Source organism: Chiloscyllium plagiosum, unplaced genomic scaffold (assembly GCF_037043375.1).
Source record: "Chiloscyllium plagiosum isolate Xiang-an unplaced genomic scaffold, Cpla_swu_hap1 HiC_scaffold_1, whole genome shotgun sequence".
NCBI classification, from domain to species: domain Eukaryota; kingdom Metazoa; phylum Chordata; class Chondrichthyes; order Orectolobiformes; family Hemiscylliidae; genus Chiloscyllium; species Chiloscyllium plagiosum.
The window spans coordinates 109,516,357-109,539,765 of record NW_028270139.1 but is presented as its reverse complement, the minus strand read 5'-3'; the positions used below and the strand labels follow the sequence as shown (position 1 = coordinate 109,539,765).

The 23,409-nt window shown below is 43.0% G+C and overlaps 1 protein-coding gene across 1 annotated transcript in view; it reads right to left on the bottom strand.

The window, feature by feature from the left end:
- The window catches only part of LOC122555438 (cryptic protein-like), a 37,789-nt gene extending 35,452 nt beyond the window's left edge, over positions 1-2,337 (bottom strand). The window contains exons 1-3 of the mRNA XM_087993291.1: positions 1,786-2,337; positions 1,625-1,689; positions 1,331-1,504 (exon numbers count right to left, since the gene is read on the bottom strand). Coding sequence (XP_087849417.1) covers positions 1,331-1,504; positions 1,625-1,689; positions 1,786-1,808 — 262 coding nt within the window. The 5' untranslated portion in view covers positions 1,809-2,337. The remainder of the gene's footprint in view (positions 1-1,330; positions 1,505-1,624; positions 1,690-1,785) is intronic.
- Between the last annotated feature and the right edge of the window lie 21,072 nt (positions 2,338-23,409).

Sequence of the window (23,409 nt, the reverse complement as noted above, 5' to 3'; positions counted from 1 at the left end):
ATCTCTGTGTGGAGTTTGCACATTCCACCCCCTGTGTCTGTGTGGGTTTCCACTGGGCACACTGGTTTCCTCCCACAGTGCAAAGACATGCAGGTTAGGTGAATAATTGGCCGTGGTAAATTGCCCATAGTATTCAAGGATGCATAGGTTAGGTGTGTTAGCCTCAGGAAATGCAGGGTTACAGGGATAGAGTAGGGGATGGGAGTGGGTGGGATGTTCTTTGGAGGATTGGTGTCGACTTGTTGGGCCAAATGGCCTGTTTCCAACTGTGGGATTTTATTTTATAAAATTGTACTGCTGAGGCTGTATAAGTGACTGATCAGACCCCATTTGGAATATTGTGAGCAATATTGAGCCCTTTTATAAGGAACAGTGTGCTGGCCTTGGGGGAAATTCTACAGGAATGATCTCAGGGATGAAAGACTTGTCATAGGAAGAGCAGTTGAGATCTCTGGGTCTGTACTCGATGGAGTTTAGAAGGATAAGGGGAGGATTTGATTGAAATATTGTTTCATTGCCCCATAGTTTCCAAGGATGTACAGGCCAGGTGGGTTAGGCATTGGATATGTTGGGTTACCGGGACAGGGTCGATGTCCGGGGCGGGGGGTGGGTACGGATGGAGTTGCTCTTCAGAGGATCGGTATGGGATCGATGGGCCTAATAGCTACTTTCCGCACTTTCAGGATTATATGATCACACAGCAGAGCATACTCGATAGGCCGAATGGTCTAATTCTCCTTCTATCTGTTATGGTCTTGATTAGTTTCAATATCCCTGTGCTTCCTGAGCTTGAAAGTCAAAATCACACACAATCTTAATTCTTCTAATAGACTGAATGTAAATTTATATATTTTATCCTGTTCGCGAACTTAGCGATTCAAATAAAATAAACCAGATTTACCCAGATCATAACAGGGCGTGATGGAAGTGGAACTGCCAGTTATGATTCAGAATCGATGGTTTCTCCTGAACTTCCCTCACAGCGGGTTGCCGCTGTTTAGATAGCAATAAAACCCAATGAGGGCCATGTGTGTACTCAGTAAAGACTGGTTTGTTTGGATAAGGATTAAAAAACTAAAGAGAGATTATTGAAGATTGAATTCATTGCGGGAGAGAGACTGAAACCAAACTCGGGTCAAGTTTACAATTTTAGTCTCTGTCTTGCAGCATTGCCTCCAATGGTTCATTATAAACCATTCTAATGCAGATAATAGGAAGTGGGAGGCATCTAAACATTAGGCGTGTTAGTAGCTAACAACTTCAAGATGCCATATCTATGCACAGTAGAGAAATTCAGAATAGCCTGGTGTGTGCAATGGCTCTTACTCACTATCGGTGAGTCCAACGAAAGGTATCATCCCTTCCCCACGCCGTGCCTTCCGGTCTGCCGCCTGTTTGGTGAACTGGTTGAAATGCTTTAAGGCGAATCCATGGCTCTTCTCCACAGCTTTCTGAGCCACTGACCCTGAGGCATCTTCACAATTTTGACCTTCACAGCCTGAAACTGACCAAACAACATCCAAAGGATGTTCCTGAACGTCAGCAACAACAAAATAGTAATCCACGGCTCTTGATAACTGTTCTAACAGAGTTCGAGCCACGGAATATCATTTTCGCTACTCACCACCTGCAGTCCTTACCGCCTGCAAAGTGAACAACACGGCAGGGAGGAATCTGAATCTACATACACTAAAAAAAAACACAGAAAAAGCAAATTAATTCCTAACATTTCCATCCCCCAACTTTGCAGATCGCATCCCGTCCAAATACTTTCAGCAAATTTACCGTGGAGTCTTCCCAAAAGGCATTATTCCCAGATATTCTAATTCTTCCCTACTTTTTGGAACTAAAACAAAACGCTTCGATTTCGCCAGCTCAGGTTCAGAGAGAAGTCGGGGGGAGCTGATGATTCCCTAACTCGGCTCCTTCTGACCATTCTCCAACTGGAACCAAACGCTGGGCGATTAAAGTTCTCACCTCCTGCCGCTCGCCGCTTCCAATAAACCAACACTGTCCTCAATGCCCGCCTCCTCGTTCAGACCAGGATTTCCAGCATTTGATTTGAGACTTTTCACCACGTATACATTTCACTTCCTTTTTTAATTTCAATGTTCCGAACAAACGTAAACTGTAACCGTGATATAAAAGCAGAATATTACGGATACTGCAGATCTGAAAGTGCAGAAGAAACTCAGCAGATCCAGCAGAATCTGTCTAGAGAAAGAAACAGAGTTAATATTTAGGATCAAGTGAGTTTTCTTTGGGGACCACTCTACATTAAGTGTAAAGAAACAGCCCCTGTATGAACTTTCCAGCTCCTACTACAGGGATTGGACCTATCACTCTGGGCAACTGAACTAACCAACTCCACATGACAAAATTAATTTTGGATTACAAATCAACTCTAATTTCCGTCAGTCCTAATATATCTCTGCGGACACTTTAATTTCTTCACATTAAAACACCAAATAATGATAGTGAATACAATGGGGTTTCTTCGTGAGCGAAGTATGGCAAAAAACATACTGTTACTGTTTCCCAGTGATATCAATGTTGGGTGGTATAAATCATTAACTCTTCCCAGTGATTATCTTTCCCTCACTCAACACAGTTGGGGAGAGAATGTGTTCTGGCAGGAGGTTTGCATTCCATTGAATACTATCTCTCTTGTTAGTTTATCTAAGTGCATGAGGTGAATGCCATTTCAACTCTCAGCCATTTAAAGCTTATTAAGTATCTAGTATGACATGTTTCATCCTAATTTTCCTGTCAATTTAGGTGAGTGGGCAAGAATATGTTAGGTAGAATGTACTATCTGGAATGTGAAGTTATTCACCTTAGTAGGAAAAATAGAAAAGCTGAACATATTTTAATAGACGAGAGACTGAGAGACATTCGCATTAAGAGTGACGGGATGGCTCAGTGGTTAGCACTACTGCTCAGGGACCTGGGTTAGATTCCACCCTCAGGTGACTGTGTGGAGTTTGCACATTCTCTTTGTGTTTGTTTGCTTTGCTCCAGTTTCCTCTCACAGTCCAAATACATACAGGTTAGGTGCATTGGCAATGCTAAACTGCCCACAGTGTCCAGAGATGTGCAGGCTAGTTGGCTAGATGTGGGAAATGAAGGGTTACATGGTGGCACAGTGGTTAGCACTGCTGCCTCTCAGTGCCAGAGACCCGGGTTCAATTCCCGCCTCAGGCGACTGACTATGTGGAGTTTGCACATTCTCCCCGTGTCTGCATGGGTCTCCTCTGGGTGCTCTGGTTTCCTCCCACAGTCCAAAAATGTGCAGATGAGGCGAATTGGCCATGCTAAATTGCCCGTAGAGTTAGGTGTAGAGGAATGGGAATGGGTCTGGGTGGGTTGCGCTTCGGTGGGTCGGTGTGGACTTGTTGGACCGAAGGGCCAGTTTCCACACTGTAAGTAATCTAATGTGTAGTTGCCATGTATCTCGTAGGGGGGAGGGTCTGGGTGGGATGCTCTTTGGAGGATTGGTATAGGCTGAATGGCCTCCTTCCATATTGTAGGGAATCTATAATGATTCTGAGTGAAGGAGATACTGGGTATCCTTGTACATGATTTGATAAAGGTCAACATGGAGGAACAGTAAGCAATTTAAAAAAGCATGCAAACAAAAACAGAAATTGCTGGAGAAATTCAGTAGGCCTATGGAGAGAAAGTGAGGACTGCAGATGCTGGAGATCAGAGCTGAAAATGTGTTGCTGGAAAAGCGCAGCAGGTCAGGCAGCATCCAAGGAGCAGGAGAATCGACGTTTCGGGCATGAGCCCTTCTTCAGGAATGAGGAAAGTGTGCCAAGCAGGCTAAGATAAAAGGTAGGGAGGGGCGTTGGAAATGTGATAGGTGGAAGGAGGTTAAGCTGAGGGTGATAGGCCAGAGTGGGGGTGGGGGCAGAGAGGTCAGGAAGAAGATTGCAGGTTAGGAAGGTGGTGCTGAGTTCGAGGGTTGGGACTGAGACAAGGTGGGGGGAGGGGAAATGAGGAAACTGGAGAAATCTGAGTTCATCCCTTGTGGTTGGAGGGTTCCTAGGCGGAAGATGAGGTGCTCTTCCTCCAGCCGTCGTGTTGCTATGGTCTGGCGATGGAGGAGTCCAAGGGCCTGCAGGTCCTTAGTGGAGTGGGAGGGGGAGTTGAAGTGTTGAGCCACGGGGTGGTTGGGTGGGTTGGTCTGGATGTCCCAGAGGTGTTCTCTGAAACGTTCCGCGAGTAGGTGACCTATCTTCCCAATATAGAGGAGGCCACATCGGGTGCAGCGGATGCAGTAAATGATGTGTGTGGAGGTGCAGGTGAATTTGTGGCGGAGTTGGAGGGAAGTAAGGGGGGAGGTGTGGTCCTCACCTACCACCCACCAACCTCCATATACATCGTATCATCCGTCGTCATTTCCATAGGGGAGGGGAGGGAAATATATCACTGGTGGTGGGGTCCGTTTGGAGGTGGCGGAAATGACGACGGATGATACGATGTATATGGAGGTTGGTGGGTGGTAGGTGAGGACCACACCTCCCCCCTTACTTCCCTCCCCTCCCCTATCAGCATTCTGAAAAGACCACTCCCTCCGTGACTCCCACGTCAGGTCCACATCCCCCACCCGACGTGGCCTCCTCTATATTGGGGAGACAGGCCGCCTACACCCGGACCAACCAACCCAACCACCCCATGGCTCAACATTTCAACTCCCCCTCCCACTCCACCAAGGACATGCAGGTCCTTGGACTCCTCCATCGCCAGACCATAGCAACACGACGGCTGGAGGAAGAGCACCTCATCTTCCGCCTAGGAACCCTCCAACCACAAGGGATGAACTCAGATTTCTCCAGTTTCCTCATTTCCCCTCCCCCCACCTTGCCTCAGTCCCAACCCTCGAACTCAGCACCACCTTCCTAACCTGCAATCTTCTTCCTGACCTCTCAGCCCCCACCCCCACTCCGGCCCATCACCCTCACCTTATCACCCTCACCTTAACCTCCTTCCACCTATCGCATTTCTAACGCCCCTCCCCCAAATCCCTCCTCCCTACCATTTATCTTCGCCTGGTTGGCACACTTTCCTCATTTCTGAAGAAGGGCTCATGCCCGAAACGCCGATTTTCCTGCTCCTTGGATGCTGCCTGACCTGCTGCGCTATGGAGAGAAAGCAGAGTTAACGTTCTGAGTTCTACAGAAGTGTCATTGGACCCAATAAGTTCATTCTACTTTCCCTCCACAGATGCTGCCGGCCCTGCTGAATTTCTCTAGCAATTTGTTTTGTTTCAGATTTGCAGCATCCATAGTTCTTTGTTATATTATATAAGAAAGCAAGTGATAAGTTAGCCTTTATTACATGGCTGCATTTGTGGCCAACACTACTACTCAGCGGAGTACCATATGTGCAAAATCAGAATATTGCTTTTAAACTCTGATCCAGCAGCAATGTGCCATACATGATAACCAGAATCATAGAATCCTTATAGTGTGGAAACAGGCCTTTTGACCCAACAGGCCCACGCTGACACTCCGAATAGTAACCCACTCAGAGCCATTCCCCTATATTTACCCCTGACTAATGTACCCAACCTACACACAGTCTGAACACAATGGGCAATCTAGCTTGGCCAATTCACCTAACCTGCACATCTTTGGACTGTGGGAGGAAACCGAAGCACCCGAAGGAAACCCACACAGATCCCGGGACAATGTGCATTATCGCTGAAGGTGAGCACCTCGCCAAGACCTTCCCTATGCTTCCACTTCTCACCTTTAAATAACCGCCAAACCTTAAACAGACCATTGTTCGCAGCAAACTGCCCAGCCTTCAGGACAACATTGACCACAACACCATACAACCCTGTCATGGCTACATCACTTACCATGTACGCAGCAGGTACTCATGTGACACGGCCAACATTGTCTATCTCATACGCTACAGGCAAGGATGCCCTGAGGTATGGTACATTGGCGTGACCGAGCAGATGCTACATCAACGAATGAATGGACTCCATGCACCAATTGCCAGACTGGGGTGCTCCCCCCCAGTCAGGGAACACTACAGTGATTGGGGACATTTGGCCCCAGACCTTCGAGTGACCATCCTCCAAGATGGACTTCTGGATATGTAACAACGCAGAGTGGCCGAGCAGAGGCTAATAGCCATGTTTGGTACGAGATCTTGGGTCCATGTCACACTACAGGTGAGCCCACTACACTATATATGCTCACACATAAGCACACACATACACTTACATACGCACACAGACCCTGTCTCATACATGTTCTCTCAGACACACACAAATACATCCCACACTCTCACCCACGTGCACACCTTCTCACAGGTATATACTCTGTCACATTCACGCACACACTCTATCAAGCACGCACACACACACATACAGACTCTCTCACTCTTTACCACACACATAGACACACTCTTTCATTCTTCTCACATTTAAGTCTATGGGGTGAATTTGCAGTTGCAGAATTGTATTTTCAGATACATTCTATTTTGGTCAAAAAGCACACAATCTGTAGGCAGATAATCCATGCGATATTTTATAAATTCCTACTTTAGAAATAGAACCAGTTTGACTCTAACCTCATACCTTTAATGCATTGTCTGAGCTGAGATGTTACGATTTTTATAAAAAAACGTGTCTTTGGGAATGTAACTTAAAAGAAGTTCTGGGATTTACATATTAATGAATCAAAACTTGCAACCTATTCGAAGTGATTAAAGACTTAAGTGATTAAAGATCAAGGTGTCATACAGCTGATGTGATGTATTGAACAAACCTAGCAATCTAGGTTTGTTCAATACATCACATCAGCTGTATGACACCTTGATCTTTTGCTATAAATTCTGTGTCCTATGATCCTGTCCTACATGCTATCTGAAGAAGGAGCAGCGCTCAGAAAGCTAGTACTTCCAAATAAACCTGTTGGACTATTATCTGGTGTTGTGTGATTTGGGGGATGTACATGTATCTGGAAATTTGTGTTGCAGACGTTTCGTCCCTGTCTAGGTGACATCCTCAGTGCTTGGGAGCCTCCTGTGAAGCGCTTCTGTGATCTTTCCTCTGGCACAGAAGCGCTTCACAGGAGGCTCCCAAGCACTGAGGATGTCACCTAGACAGGGGACGAAACGTCTGCAACACAAATTCCCAGTGCGGCGAACAGAACCACAACAACGAGCAGCTGAGCTACAAATCTTCTCACAAACTATGTATCTGGAAAGGCAAGGACTGATTAGGGATAGTCAACATGGCTTTCTGTGTGGGAAATCATGTCTCACAAACTTGATTGAGTGTTTTGAAGAAGTAACAAAGGGGATTGATGAGGGCAGAGAGGTAGATGTGATCTATATGGAATTCAGTAAGGCGTTCGACAAAGTTCCTCATGGGAGATTGATGAGCAAGGTTAGATCTCATGGAATACAGGGAGAACTCGCCATTTGGATACAGAACTGGCTCAAAGATAGAAGACAGAGGGTGGTGGTGGAGGGTTGTTTTTCAGACTGGAGACCTGTGACCAATGGAATGCCAGAAGGATCAGTGCTGGGTCCACTACTTTTCATCATTTATATAAATGATTTGGATGTGAGCATAAGAGGTATAGTTAGTAAGTTTGCAGATGACACCAAAATTGGAGGTGTAATGGACAGCAAAGAAGGCTACCTCAGATTACAATGGGATCTTGATCAGATGGGCCAACGGGCTGAGAAGTGGCAGATGGAGTTTAATTTAGATAAATGTGAGGTGGTGCATTTTGGGAAAGCAAATCTTAGTAGGACTTATGGAAAGGTCCTTGGGAGTGTTGCTGAACAAAGAGACCTTGGAGTGCAGGTTCATAGCTCCTTGAAAGTGGAGTCGCAGGTAGATAGGATAGTGAAGAAGGCATTTGGTATGCTTTCCTTTATTGGTTAGAGTATTGAGTACAGGAGTTGGGAGGTCAGGTTGCGGCTGTACAGGACATTGGTTAGGCCACTGTTGGAATATTGCATACAATTCTGGTCTCCTTCCTATCGGAAGGATGTTGTGAAACTTGAAAGGGTTCAGGAACTGTTTACAAGGATGTTGCCAAGGTTGGAGGATCTGAGCTACAGGGAGAGGTTGAATAGGCCAGGGCTGTTTTCCCTGGAGCGTCGGAGGCTGAGGGGTGACCTATTAGAGGTTTATAAAATCATGAGGGGCATGGATAGGATAAATAGACAAAGTCTTTTTCCTAGGGTGGGTGAGTCCAGAGCTAGAGGGCATAGGTTGAGGGTGAGAGAGGAAAGATATAAAAGAGACCTAAGGGGCAACTTTTCACTCAGGGGGTGGTACGTGTATAGAATGAGCTGCCAGAAGAAGTGGTGGACGCTTGTGCAATTGCGACATTTAAAAGGCATCTGGATGGGTATATGAATAGGAAGGGTTTGGAGGGATATGGGACAGGTGCTGGCAGGTGGGACGAGGGTTGAGATATCTGGTCGGCATGGACAGGTTGGACCGAAGGGTCTGTTTCGATGCTGTACATCTCTATGACTCTATGAACTTTGTTTACCCCAGTCCAACACAAGCACCTCCACATCATGGCAACTATTACTGACTCGCTGAATATGTCCTAACTTGACCAACTTCACTCACATTCTTCAGGTAAATAATGTTGCTATGGGAATCTCCAAGGATCTCATCAATGCCTCTGTTTTCAAGGTAGTCCCTCAATTAGAGGAAAGGAAGAAAGGAGAAAATGTGTGAAAAAGAATTGCACTGATAAGATCATTTCTTATTCTCGTTCTTTCAAAACAAAATATTCCAAAATTCATTCCTGTAAATTGATATTCATGTTCATGTTGATATTCTTAATGTGAAGGGTGAACATATTCATTCCGGTAGAAAAGACAAGAGAATGTCCTCCATTTCAGGAATGGGTGTGAACAGCTTTGTTTGGACTGGACAAATACTCTCTTCTTTCAGTCCTCTGTTTGTCCAATATCCACTTGAAAGTACTGTCTCTGTGGGCTCACATCTGTGTACTTTGTCCTTTCGCAAGTAACACTGAGCAAACTCTAACCAGTCATTTGTTTCTATTCTGTTGTAACCAAACAGTTGCTCTTATAGGCTCTTTGATCCCTTTTCCTAACACTAACACAGCAGTTTGATTTTTCCATCTTTACCTTGAAAGCCAGTCTGCTGTCTAATGTATGTGTCGATTGTAGGACTGTGGAGATACGTTGTGGCTGGTTAAATAACACAATTAGGGGCGCTTCAGATTTTATTTCTAGCATGCGCCAAATTAACTGATTCCAGCTGTGCCACCAATAACTACTTTTAGGAGGGGGAAAAGATCAGTCATTCCTGATTGTCATTGAGAGAGACTCTTGTCAGCAATGCTCCTATATCAGTGTTGGGAAAGGTTAGGATCAGGCTGTTTTGCCTTTTGAAGTTTATTCACTGGAAGTGCTCAGGTTTATGCTTATATTTGAAAAATAACCAGTGAAGTGATTAATGTCCTTAGAACAGCAGCAAGTCAGCATTTTCAGCAGGGGGAGGAAAAAGGTGAGCAAAGTGGCAAATTTAAAAAAAACAATTTTAAAAATGGTTGGCAATGCTCATGTAGAGTAATTCCTGATCAATAATTTCAGCAATTTCGACCTATAAGCAGTTAGCTTATTTTCCTTGCTACCAGAGAGATTTCTCCAATTCATGAACTAGGGATTACCATTCTGTAAACTAGATAATCAAGTTGAATGACTGAATATGTTTATTTAATGAAGGCTGAGCTTGTTTAGTTAAGGATTAAAAATGACATGAAGAGATAAAAAGTAACAACTTGGCTGATTGACAAAAACTGAAGCCAAAACTAAAAACAAAGGTGAAGGGTTCTGAAGAAGCTAATGTTCTGGGGCCATGGGTTTGAATTCCACCGTGGTGAATGGTAAAATTTGAATTCAGTTAACACAGTCTGGAATTAAAACATAGTCTAACAGTGACCCATTTACTACTGCTGATTGTCACTTAAAACCCATCTGGTTCACTAAAGCTCGTTAGCAAAGACAATCTGCCATCCTGACCTGGTCTGATCGACATATAAATCCAGATCTATACCAAAGCAGTTTACTCTTGACTACCATATGGACAAATAGGTGTGGGCAATAAGTGCTGGCTTAGCCAGCAAGACCCTCATCCCACAAATAAATTAAAATAAACATGGAACACTGTATAGATAAGTGAAACACTGAGATTTTGTAATAGGAGAAATTTATTCCCTTGACATGTTGGTTTGTTTTTGCTGCTTCATATAGTTTCTATTTCCTTTTAATTTTTTTCCCTTAAGGACATTATCAGTCCTTTACAGATGAGATGGAAGATGGGAAATCTGGTAATTTGGCAGCAGACGTGTCCCCACTGCCTTGAGATATTATCATCAGCAATAATGACAGTGGCTCAACCATTTATTATCCAGAGGAAGATGGTCAATTACTCTAATCCATTGACCTTTTAATGATCATTTTGCCAGATCACTGGGATTTTACACACATTAAAAGAGCTCCTGCCTACATGGAGAAACGTTCACCTACACAGTGGTGGCCTCCCAGCAGCTTCCCATGTGCAGACATTCCTTTCTGGATGCTTCATTATCCAAAATTATCCAATGGCTGCCCTGGGGGCTCCAGCATCACCGCAGGAAGAAACTGACTTGCCTGTCTGACATCAGCACTATCCTTTGTGGGTGCTTCAACATGGAGATCCTTCTTTCTTACAAGAAATCTCCCAGAACTAGACATCCAAGTGGCTAGGGAGAATAGGACATTGAAGGAAATTGTACTAGGCAAATTAATGGGGCTGAGAGTTGATAACGTCCCAAGACCAGACAGTGTACATCCCAAAGTGTTGAAAGAGGTTTTTGTAGAGATAGTCGATGCATTGGTGATGATCTTCCAAATTTTTATAGATTTTGGAATGACTTCTGGAAGGTAGTATATGTTATTGCACTATTTAAGAAGGGAGAGATAGAGAGGAAAAGCAGGGAACTACAGACCTGTTAGCATTGCATTGGTGGTAGAAAATTGCCAGCATCTACTATAAAGGATGTAAAAAGTGGATACATGGTTGCTAAAGATCTAATTGGGAATAGCATGGATTTGCAAGTAAGAAATTGTTTTTGATGAACTTGTTGGACATTCTTGAAGACGTTATGAACAAAATTGATAAAGAGAAGTTCATGGACATAGCATAACCAGATTTTTAGGCAGCCTTTGATAAGGTACCCCACAGGAGGCTGGTTAGAAGGATTAAAGCACATGGGATACAAGATAGTGTACTAATATGGATTAATAATTGGTTAACAGACAGAAAACAGGGTGCAAGGATAAAGGGATCATTTGCGCATTGGCAGACTGTGTGTATTGGGGTACTGCAAGGATCAGTACCTGAGCCTCAGCTGTTTACAATATAGAAAAATGATTTGGATGTGGGTACCAAATATTTCTTATTTTTCAGATGATAAAGAGCTAAGCAGGAACATATTGAGAGGTAGATGTAAAACAACTTTAGGAGGATTTGGACAGGCTTCGAGAATGGGAAAGAATAAGGAAGATAGAATACAACATGGAAAAATGTAAGGTTTTGTTAGGAGAATGGATGTGCTGATTCAATATCGCATGTGATCAAGTCTACCCATTCCAACACACCGATCATCCCATGAGTTGACAAGGTTGCATGAACAAATACCTTCTGGTATTAAAGAGATGAAGAAGATGAGTGCAGACAGTCTGATTGCCCAAGGGGGATTTGATTAATTGATTTTTTCAGAAGATCACAATAACATTACAAACAAAACCTCCCACAGGTTTCTCAATTCTTTAAGCTCTTTATCCCAAAGCTAGAAACATCTTTTGTTTTATTTAAAAGAACACAAGACCTCTTTTAACAAGGATGAGGATGACCCATGTTGTGTGTTGCCTGACTTAAAAAGCACTTTGTATCTCAAACATGATTGAAAGGCAAATTTCCTGCTGTTTTTATAAATTAGAACAAGACCAGCCACAAGATTGTGAAGTTCTTCTGAGGTACTCGAGCATAGAAGTGAAAGGGAGGTTTTTCAAAGGATGAGGGTAATCCCCTCAGAAGTGTGTACGAGTGATTAAAAAGTCAGAGAGGAAAAAACAATAATGGTTAACAAAAGGATTTCCCAAAGCTTTACAGCTCATGCTTAAACTGTTGGGAGACTTACTGATTGAATCTCTAATTTACCAGAAAGATTTCAAACAATTTACAGCCAAACCATGTCAGCAAGGATTCAGAGAGAGAGAGAATGGTCATCTAAGAGGCTATTAATGTATATCTATATTTATATTTCATTGTTCTTCATTAAAGATAAACACATTTTAGAAAATGATCTGTTAGCTAATAACAACTTAATGTTACATCTTTTTACTTCAGTTACGAAGAATTCCTGATTCTAAACAACAGTGAACTTTTCTGTTGGGGTGTGGAAGGGCCAGGGTGAGAAATCACCTGTCCTGTTTCTAGACTCCTTAAGCTTCACATAACTAACCCCACCCCCACCCCACCACTCCAACCACCAACAGTCCCACTAAATCAGAAAATTAGTTTAAGACAGGGTAAACAGGATTCTGGCATTAACTGAGATGCTGGTAAGTGAGTGTATGAAGCACTATGAGACTTGGTGTGTAATAGTTTGGTGGGGGAGTGATAATGACAGCAGAGCACCTATTAGAGAGGACACTCCAATGCCCATCCTCATGAGTGTGGGAGAGTTCAATGTCAGCCTTATTCACCTGGGGGTCTCATTGAAAGCACAGGCATGTGATGGAAGTGGATTTCACAGGCAGTGAGACATTCTGAGAACAGTGTCCCAAGTTTCCACATAGTTTTCCATAAGGCCAGGTTGAGAAATTTTCTCTTCCCACACAATTCCACAGAAGAAATCCAAGGTGAATTGGAACAAATTGCAATGTATTTCTTTCATGACAGTCCAGTGATTCCTGCTGTCCCTTCCCTGTGCATACACAGACAAGGGAGTGCAGAAAGCCCTTGTCTGACAGCTAATAATGAATTAGGAGACAGTGAGGTATGCAGATGCTGGAGATCAGAGTTGAGAGTGTGTTGCTGGAAAAGCACAGCAGGTCAAGCAGCATCTGAGGAGGAGGAAAATTGACGTTTCGGACCGGAGCCCTTCATCCATGAAGCATGAAGGGGTCCGGCCCAAAAAGTTGATATTCCTGTTCATCGGATGCTGCCTGACCTGCTGTGCTTTTCCAGCAACACACTCTCAAAGCTAATAATGAATATCTGACATAATGTGATAGTGGACAGGGACAGTGGACAGGGAAGCCGGAATATTTAGTTGGGAAACTTTGAGGGAGGATGTGTCAGTATGCAGCTTTTTAAAAGGCATGGTTTGTAACTTCCTGAATTAGACATTAGTTAAAGCAGTCAATTTCTCTGGCCAGTAATAATAACTTAACACAGAGGTAGGCACTGAAACTTGTTTCAAGATTAGAGTGGTGCTGGAAAAGCACAGCAGGTCAGGCAGCATCCGAGGAGCAGGAAAATCAATGGTTCGGACAAAAGCCCTTTATCAGGAAGGGCTTGTTTAGCTCATATTCCAGATCTGAAGACAGTGTATTCCATCAAATGCTCCACCTTTACAACATCAAGACATACTACTGATGTTCATTCAACAGAACTCTCTTCCTCACAAGACAGAGGTAAGAAAAGAGGGACTGAGAATCTCGTGAGTATTCCTCAACCAACCACTGCTGTTGTTCTGGTGCTATATGTTCAAACCAAGGCTCTGAGGGAACAGGCACTGATGTTTTGCATCTTTACAACCCACTTCCCCAGAGACTCAACGATGGCTGGACATTATTGCTATCACTTTCTGTAACTTTAGTTTTCCTGCTGACAACATTTTCAAAACTGATTTACCGTATGACCTTATAGAGTCATACAGCATAAAACAGATCCTTCAGCCCAACTCGTCCAGCTGACCAGGTTCCCTACTAGTACCATTTACCTAAATGTAGCCCTTCTGAAGCTTTCCTATCCATGTACTTGTTCAAATGTCTTTTAGATGTCATAGCTATACCTGCATGTACCATCTTCTCTGGCAGTCCATTCCACATACGGACTGACCTCTGCGTGAAAAAGTTATCCCTCAGGTCCTCATCTTAAACCTATGTCCTCTAGTTTTGAACTCCACCACTCTGGGGAAAAGGTCTTGGCTATTCACCTTATCTATGCCCCTCATGACTTTTTAAACGTCTACAAGGCCACCCCTCAGCCTCCTATGTTCCAGAGAAAAAAGTCCCAGCCTATCCAGCCTTTTCTTATAACTCAACCCCTCCAGTCTTGATAACATCCTTGTAAATACTTTTTGAACCCTTTCCAGTTTTACAATATCCCTCCTAAAGGAGGACAGCCAGAATAATATGCAATACTCCAAATGTGGCCTTATCAATGTCTTGTACAGCCATAACATGACGTCCCAGCTCCTGTACTCAATGCTCTGACTGATGAGTGCAAGTGTGCCTTCTTCACCACCCTGTCTATCTGCGATGCCACTTTCAAGAAACTATGTACCTACACCCCTAAGATGTCTCTGTTCAACAATTTTCCCTAAGGCCCTACCATTAATTGTGTAAATCCTGGTTTGTCTTACCAAAATGCAATACCTCACATTAATCTAAATTAAATTCAATATGCCATTGCTTGGCCCACTGGCCCATTGTACTCTTAGATAACCTTCTTCACTTTTCACTATACCACTAATTTTGGTGTCATCCACAAACTTATTAACCATACCTTCTATATTCTCATCCAAATCATTTATATGAATGACAAATAACAGCGGACCGACCCAACACTGATTCTTGTGGTATATTGCTGGTCACAGGCCTCCAATCTAAACCGCCAACTTCTGTCTCCTGCGTCAAGCCAATTTTGTATCCACTTGGCTAGCTCTTCCTATTCCCATGTGAATTAACCTTACTAAGCAGTCTACCATGTGGAACCTTGCCAAAGCCCTGCTAAAATCCACACAGACAATGTTTACTGCTCTGTCTTCATCTATCTTCTTGGTCAGCTCTTCAAAAAACTCAATCAAGTTTGTAACACATGATTTCCTATGCAAAAAGCTATACTGACTATCCCTAATCAGTCCTTGCCTTTTCAAACGCAAGTAGATCCTGTCTGTCAGAATGCTTCAGATTTATTACAGTAACTTTCCGTAGCTGGAGTCCAGGAATTGTCTTTTGTGCTTTCTTATTCCTTTATACCCTCGTCCACATCCCACAACATGCCCCCACTCACCATCTTAGCACAACCCCAGCTTCACATGAAGTTCAATAGGCTATTTGACAATTGAGAACCAAAAGGACTGCTGATGCAGACAGAATCCCTGTGAAATATTGAAACATTATGGCATGAATACGTGTCTTTCTCTCACTCATCTGGAAGAGGGAGTACCTGTCAGAGGATCTCCAAGACACCGCAATTGTATCCACCTTCATGAAAGAAGACAAGACTGGTTGTGGGAATTACAGAAGGGTTTCACTGTGGTCTACCAGGGAGGAACATTGCAAGAATTTGCCTCCATTTCCTTCTCTCAGTGGGTGAAGTGGTCATTTTGGAGATGATGTGGATTCTATCCTTCAAGAGACACATTGGTCAAGATCTCTACAACAGGACAAAACCATGATAAATGCAAAGAGCAGCAGTCTCTATACCTGCTTTCCTTTGAGCTCACAAAGCTCTTCGACTCTGAAAGAAAGGACGGACTATGGAGCACCCTCCTCGAATCTGCTGCACGACACATGATAGTTACCATCCTCACCAATGGACCAGTACAAGTGTAAGCTGGGGTTAAGCAAGGATGGTCAAATACCAACACTCTTCTCCATCTTCCTTACTGTAACATTTTACGTCAGATCCATGAACTCCCCTCTGGAGTGGAGCTTCTCTACAGTATCAGCAAGAAATTGTAAAACCTACATCACCTTTGATGAAAACGAAGATCACCTCAAAACGAAGATCACCTCAAGCTATGCAATCATCGAACTGCTAAACACAGATGACACATGCATGTGCACACGCTCAGAGGCTGAGCTCCAGACCACTGTTGATGCATTTAAGAGACATATGAGAGAAGGAATCTTAGGCTCCTTCACATCTGCAATGATCTTCTACTAGCCTGCTTCCATAGAATCCTTGCAGTGCACGCTTCCACCATGTAATACAGTCCCCAAATATCAAGACAAATAACGAGCCACACGACGATTTGGATCATTTCTCAAACCTTGGGCCTGCCTTTGGCAGTAGCAGCAAAAAGATGATATCTGCTCTCCTTCATGCTTTGGAAACATGAACAATGTACAGCATTGGATAAACATTACAAATCCTCACAATTTAGTGGCAGGATATTACTAATGCATTCTGAGGCCAACTTCCCCAGTATCCTGGTTATGGTCAATCAGTGGCACTAGATGGTAATATCATCCACCGCCCTGTCACTAATGTCTCAAAACAAGCTCCCTACTAAGTTTTACCATGGTAAGTGGTTACCAGCGGGCAGAGGAAACGCTTCAAGGATGTCCTCAAAATCTCCTGAAAACAATGTAACATCCCCACTGAGTCATGGGAATCTCTGGGCCAGGACCATTCCAACTGGACAAGATACATCTGCGAAGGTGCCCACCACCTTGAGCTTCCCTGACCGGCTTAGGTGGAGGTGAGGCATAAACAGCAGAAGCAGTGTTCGAAACTCTGAGCATCCCACCCACCTGCTTTGCCGAAAACCACAACTTGGTCCTGATAGACTGCCAAAGGAGAGATTTCACATATACTTTGAAATGCATAAATGTCTTGAATCAATATGTGCCAAATAAGGAAAATGCTAGATCACTAACATTAAGTTCTGTGCTAACTATGTAATAGGACTGAAAATATTTGGGACAGTGATTAAACATTTACCGTCTGTTGGAGCTGCCCCTACATTTTTTAGAGACACAAAATGGCCATGATTTTTTAAAAAGCCTGTTTCAGCATTTAGACACAAGATGGTTGATCAACTGTGGTTAACAAACTGATTAAAATAGAATTAAAAAGCCTGCTTCACCATTTCAGTGTAACAACAGTACGTTTGAGAAAGAGTTTTTTTGAGGCAATAAAATGTCACGCTGGAAAAAGCACATCAGGTGAAGCAGCATCTGAGGAGCTGGAGAGTCAACGTTTCAAGCATAACACTTCGTCAGGACTGAGGAGGGGGAAGCAGGCTGAGAAATAAATCTGGGGGGTGGAAGGGGGGAAATGTAGGTGTGATGGTGATAGGTGGATGCAGGTTGGAGGTGATGGTGATAGGTCAGTGGGAAAGGTGGAGCAAATAGGTGGGAAGGAAGGTGGACAGGTCAAGAGGGTGGTGTCGAGGTGGAAGATTGGATCTGGGATGATGGGTGGGAAGATTTGGAAACTGGTGAGTTCAATGTTGAGGGTGTGTGGTTGTAGGCTCTAAGATGGAAGGTGAGGTGTTCCTCCTCCAGTTTAAGGGTGGCTTGTTTAGGCAGATGAGGAGGCCCAGAATGGACATGTCATGGGGGCAGTGGGAGGGGGAGTTGAAATGGTTGGCCACTGGTTTGGTTGATGCGTACAGACCAGAGGTGTTCCCTGAACCGGTTCCTGAGTTTGCGCTAGATCTCTCTGATGTAGAGGAGACCACATCGATAGCAACAGATGCAGTAAATGAATGCTAACAGTAGAAGTAATTATAAAACTTTATAAATAGAAATTAATATTATGATGAACTTTGTGCATAGGAAAAGTGATATAATTTGATAAAGATAGCAAATGGGATACAATAAATAATAGAATTCAAGCACTACTTAGAGATAAGCAACTCAAGAACATGTGCAAAGGAGAATAGCCAGTAACTCTGGAATGCGAATTAATAAATTAGACAGAAAGATACCAAGGCTGAGAGATTAAAATGATTGTTAGACATCATGAAAACCAAGGGAAGCCAAGGCTGTCCTTAAGAGTGTGCATCATTGATCAGGTGTTTCACAGGATTAGTTGTATAGAGAAAGGGAGAGGGACAGTAACCATGTTGTATGTGAGAATTGTAACGCAAAGTATACAAAAATACTGTTTTTCAACATAGAAACCAAAATGCATCATTGATCTCTCTGCCAATCTGAGCCGCAGATTACGGGAACGATTGGGTTCTCACATTGAGGCTAGAGGCTAGATTTGGGGAACATCTCTGGCCCTCTCCCTGCATTAACTGGTTGTTTTTTGAATAAAACTCTGCCACATGCCTGAATCCTGTCTACCTCCTGAGTCTTTGACCCCAGTTGGGGGTTACGCTCCTACACTATCATTGTGAAAAAGTGATCAATACATTCTTATCTCTTTTTTGGGGAAATGAGAAGAATATGAGAATTTTTCATAATTTTGTGCCAAAAAAATCGCACACAAATGACACAATGTTGAGTTTCAAAGTGTGATTAATCATTCTACATGCTTGCTTGAATACTTTCTTTTTTAGTTTTCTCCAAATTGCCCTGAGATTTTCACCCTTTACCACTATTGAATAGAAGACTTTGTGAAAACTAGATTATTTATTGGATTCATTCCTTCACCGTACACATAGGTTTAAAATGTTTCATCAAATTAGAGAATATACATTAAAATAATGGCTTTTAAGATATTGCCATTTGGTGCAGACCTGAGGAACGTTAATTGTTTGTCTGATTTGATAATATACATTCCAGAAAGAATATTTCCCAATATTGAATTTGATGGGCATCAAAAAATACATCAAAAATGTCTGCAAAGAGTTCCCCGGTGGACAATACCAAGTGAAATACTAAACTACTTGAACCAAAGAACCACAGTTCTCTCAAAGATATCAGAATCTTGGACACCATAGAGCAGGAACTTGGAGTACTGGAGGTGTCTGTGCAAATATAACATCCACGTCCCTCTAAGACCAGTAAGAAAGATGGTCCAATAGAAAAATCCTTTTCCAAATGAATAAGCCTAGCATCAAGGTACTAATCACACAAAAGCAGCTCTGCTGGGCAGGGTGTGTCATTCTAATGGCTGACACTAGTCTTCTGAAGCAAATGTTTTATTTGTAACTGGTCATAGCAGGAGACTCCCCGGAAGACAGCATGGATACTTCATGGATGTCCTCTGATCATCCCTGAAGAGGTGAAACATCCTCACTGATCCAAGAGATCTCCTGGCTTGTCAGCAATCAAAATGAAGGGTGGCACAGTAGCTCACAGTGCCATGGACCTGGGTTTGATTCCACCCTTGGGCGACTGACTGTGTGGAGTTTGCACATTCTCCCAGTGTCTGCGTGAGTTTCCTCCAGGTGCTTTGGTTTCCTCCCAGAATCCAAAGATGTGCAGATTGGACAATTTAGCATGGCTAATCCACCCAAAGTGTCCAAGGATATGAAGGTTAGGCTGGTTAACCATGGTAAAAGTCCCATGCTGGGTTATGGGGATGGGTGGGTCTGTGTTGGATGCTCTTTGGCGGGTTCGTGCAGGCTCAATTGGCTGAATAGTCTTTAGGAGTGGCATGGTGGCTCAGTGATTAGCAGTGCTGACTCCCAGGGCCAGGGACCTTGGGTGACTATGTGGAGTTTGCACATTATCCATATGTCTGTGTGGGTTTCCGTTGGTTGCTCCAGTTTCCTCCCACTGTCCAAAGATGTACAGGTTAGATGGATTGGTTGTGCTAAATCATCAATATTGACCAGGGATATGTAGACTAGGTAGATTAGCCAGGGGAAATGCAGGATTACAGGGATAGGGTGGGGATGGGTCTGGATGGGATGCTCTTCGGAGTTTCAGTGTGACTCGATGGGCCGACTAGCCTGCGTACACATAGTAGGGATTCTATGATTTTAAGATGATTAATTTAGGGAGGCACTGAACACATTGAGAGACTTCATTCAGCTAATTGAGACTTCATTGGGAATATGAAGATAAAAAGTGAAGGAATTTGAGACTGCGCAGAAACCTTCAGCAACCTCCATGGTGGCACAATGGTTACGATTGCTGCCTCACTGTGCCAGGGACCCAGGTCTGATTCCAACATGGGGCAAATCTCTTTATGGAGTTTGCACATTTTTGCCTGGGTTTCCTCTGGGTGTTCCGGTTTTCTCCCACAGTCCAAAGATGTTTGGGTTAGGTAGATTGGCCATGCTAAATCACCCATAGTGCCCAGTGATATGCAGGATGGGTAGATTAGCCATGGGAAAATGTAGGGTTACAGGGATAGGATTGGGGTGGGTAGGGTGAGTCTGGGTGTGATGCTCTTCGGAGGGTAAATGTGGTCTCAATGGGCCAAATTGCCTCTTTCCACACTGCAGGGATCCTTTGATTCAACTTTTGCACCCCACCTTCCAAGCACCACCTGTCTTGTATGTTGTAGTCTGAAGATTGCCAATTGCATTTATTCTGACCCATTAATCAGAATGGAAGCGAGTAACCCCTCATGCTGAAGGACTGATGAAGAAGAAGGAACTCTAAACTTAAATACAATAATTAGACTCAGTATTCCTGAGATGGGACAGGGAATAATCAACCATGATTCCTGACTGTTTGCAGTAACCCTCTCTAGAAACTCCATGTGTAGATATTGGTGAGATCAAGATTGGACTATTCGTGATCCCTCCACAGTTTAGCTGCTAATATTCACAGTATAGTCACACATGCAAAATATGTTGTTGTCAGGGCCCCACTGTACCTCGACAAGGTTGACAACTTTAGGAGAAGAAACAATTCACAAAAACATGTGAAAAAATGATGCAGACTTGCTTGGTACAATACATTCCCTTAAGTAATTAGAATTTATGCATAAACAATTAGCTGTCACTAAAGGATAATTAGCTCAACAACCTCACATGAAGAACCAACATTCTTAAAACTAGGGAGATAACATTAAAATCAACTCCATCTGTTCTTAAATAGGTCTGAGTGTAAACGTTGGGGGTGGTGCTGGAGAATAGGAGGTCGAGGGAAATCTTTGCTTTTATCTGAACAAAACAGCTGGAAACTAGATAGAGCTGGAGCCACTAATATTTGCACCTAAAACAAAATCAACCCCACTCTTCTCTGGGCTGCGTTTTTTTTTGGATTAAACATTACTTAGTTTTTTTCTGCGTCTTTCACATTATTATTGATCACATTAATGTTTTCCTGCTTCTGTGACATTTTAAATTGATTCGGCACTGAAAATCCCGCAACAGTAAGCACAATATCTTGAAACTGATAAATTCCTCACAGTAATAAAACACAGGTCTTGTCTGTAACTTCCCTGTTAGGAGTCTCCATGTCTGGCTCTTTGGCTAGATTCTGTTTGTACTATCTGCATACGTCACCTTTTTCATACACAAATAACATGCTATAAATATGACATGCAGTATGTTAAACCTGAATAAAACACTGTTTGGCCTCAACTTGAATGTTGCATCCAAATCCAGGTAATGCATTTTGGAAGATTGTGAACACTTTGGAGAGGGTCAGAAAAAATTCCCACAGTTAGTTTCAAATTTGATGAACTTCAATCACATACTTAGATCAGAGAAGTTGGAATATTTCTCCCTGGAGAAGAGAAAGTTGAGTGGGAATTGAGAGAGAATTAAATCATTAAAAATAATGAGGGGCTTAGCCAGAGTAGGTAAGGAAAAACTGTTCACATTGGTGGTAGATTTGAGACCCAGAAGTATACTTGTAACATAGTTAGCAAAAGAAGCAATGACCATAAGATATAAGAGCTGAATTAGGCCATTCAGCCCATCAGGTCGCTCTGCCATTTAATCAAGGCTGATGTGCTTCTCAAGCTTATTCCCTTGCCTTCGCTCTGTAACAACCCTTGATCTCCTTACTCATCAAATGACACAGTGAGGAAAAATATTTCCACATAGTGTGTGGTTAGGATGTGGATAGGCACTGCCTGAAACTGTGGTGGGTATAGGTTCAATTGAAGTTTTCAAGAGAGAATTGGGTCATTATCTGAAAATGAGCAATTTTCAGGGCTTCAGAAAAAAAGGAGAGAAGTAGCACTAGGTCATTTGCTCCTTCAGAGGCTAGCTAAGAAACGATAGGTCAAATGGCCTTCTCTGTGCTGTAACCATTTTACAATTCAGTATCTCATGAGAATTTGTTCTTCCTCTAATCCCATTGGAAGATCCTTCATGAAGATATTTGTATTTTTACTGTAAAGTCTTTGTTGTAAACTGTTAATGTTAGAACAAGTCCTATTTTGGTGTCATCTGCAAACTTACTAACCATACCTTCTATGTTCACATCCATTTACATAAATTCTGAAAAGCAGTGAACCCGGCACTGATCCTTGTGACACACCACTGGTTACAGGCCTCCAATCCAAAATCAACCCTTCACCACCACCTCATGTCTCTTATCCTCAAACAATTTTGTATCCAATTGGCTAGCTCTTTCTTGGATCTCATGGGATCTAACCAGTCCATCGTGCAGAATCGTATCAAAAGCTTTGCTGAGGTTATTATAGAGTCAAGAGTGTGGTGCTGGAAAAGCACAGCAGGTCAGTCAGCATCCAAGGAGCAGGAGAATCGATGTTTTGGGCCTAAGTCCTTCATTAGGGCTTATTTTCAAAACATTGATTCTCCTGCAACTTGGATGCTACCTGACCTGCTGTGCTTTTCCAGCACCATACTCTCAACTCTGATCTCCAGCATTTGCAGTCCCTACTTTCTCCTCCCTGAAGTTCATATAGGCAATGTCTACTGCTCTGCTTTCATCAATCTTCTTTGTTACCTCATTAAAACAAACTCAATCAACTTAGTGAGACACGATTTCCCATGTACAAAGCCATGCTGATTATCCCTAATCAGTCTTTGCCTTTCCAAATACAACTAAATTCTGTTCCTCAGAATCCCCTCCAACAACTTATTCACTACTGACATAAGGCTCGCTGGTCTATAGTTCCCTGGCTTTTCCTTACAGCCTTTCTTAAATAATGGAACCACATTAGCCAACCTCCAGCACTGCACATGTGGCTATCGATAAGACAAATATCTCTGCAATGGACCCAGCAATCTCTTCCTTAGCTTTCCAAAATAATTCTGGGAAATACCTGATCAGGCCCGGGGATTTATCTATCTTTATGCATTTCAAGACCTCCAGCACCTAGAGATACCAACGCAAGATATTTATTTTATATCTCACTCATCTCCTGTGGTTCCACACATAGATAGCCACATTGATCTTTAAGGGACCCAAGTTTCTCTCTAATTATTCTTTTGCTCTTAACGTATTTGTAGAATCTCTTTGGGTTCTCCTTAACTCTGTTTGCCAAAGCTATCCTATGTCTCCTTTTTGGCCTTCTGATTTCCCTCTTAAATATATTCCTACTGC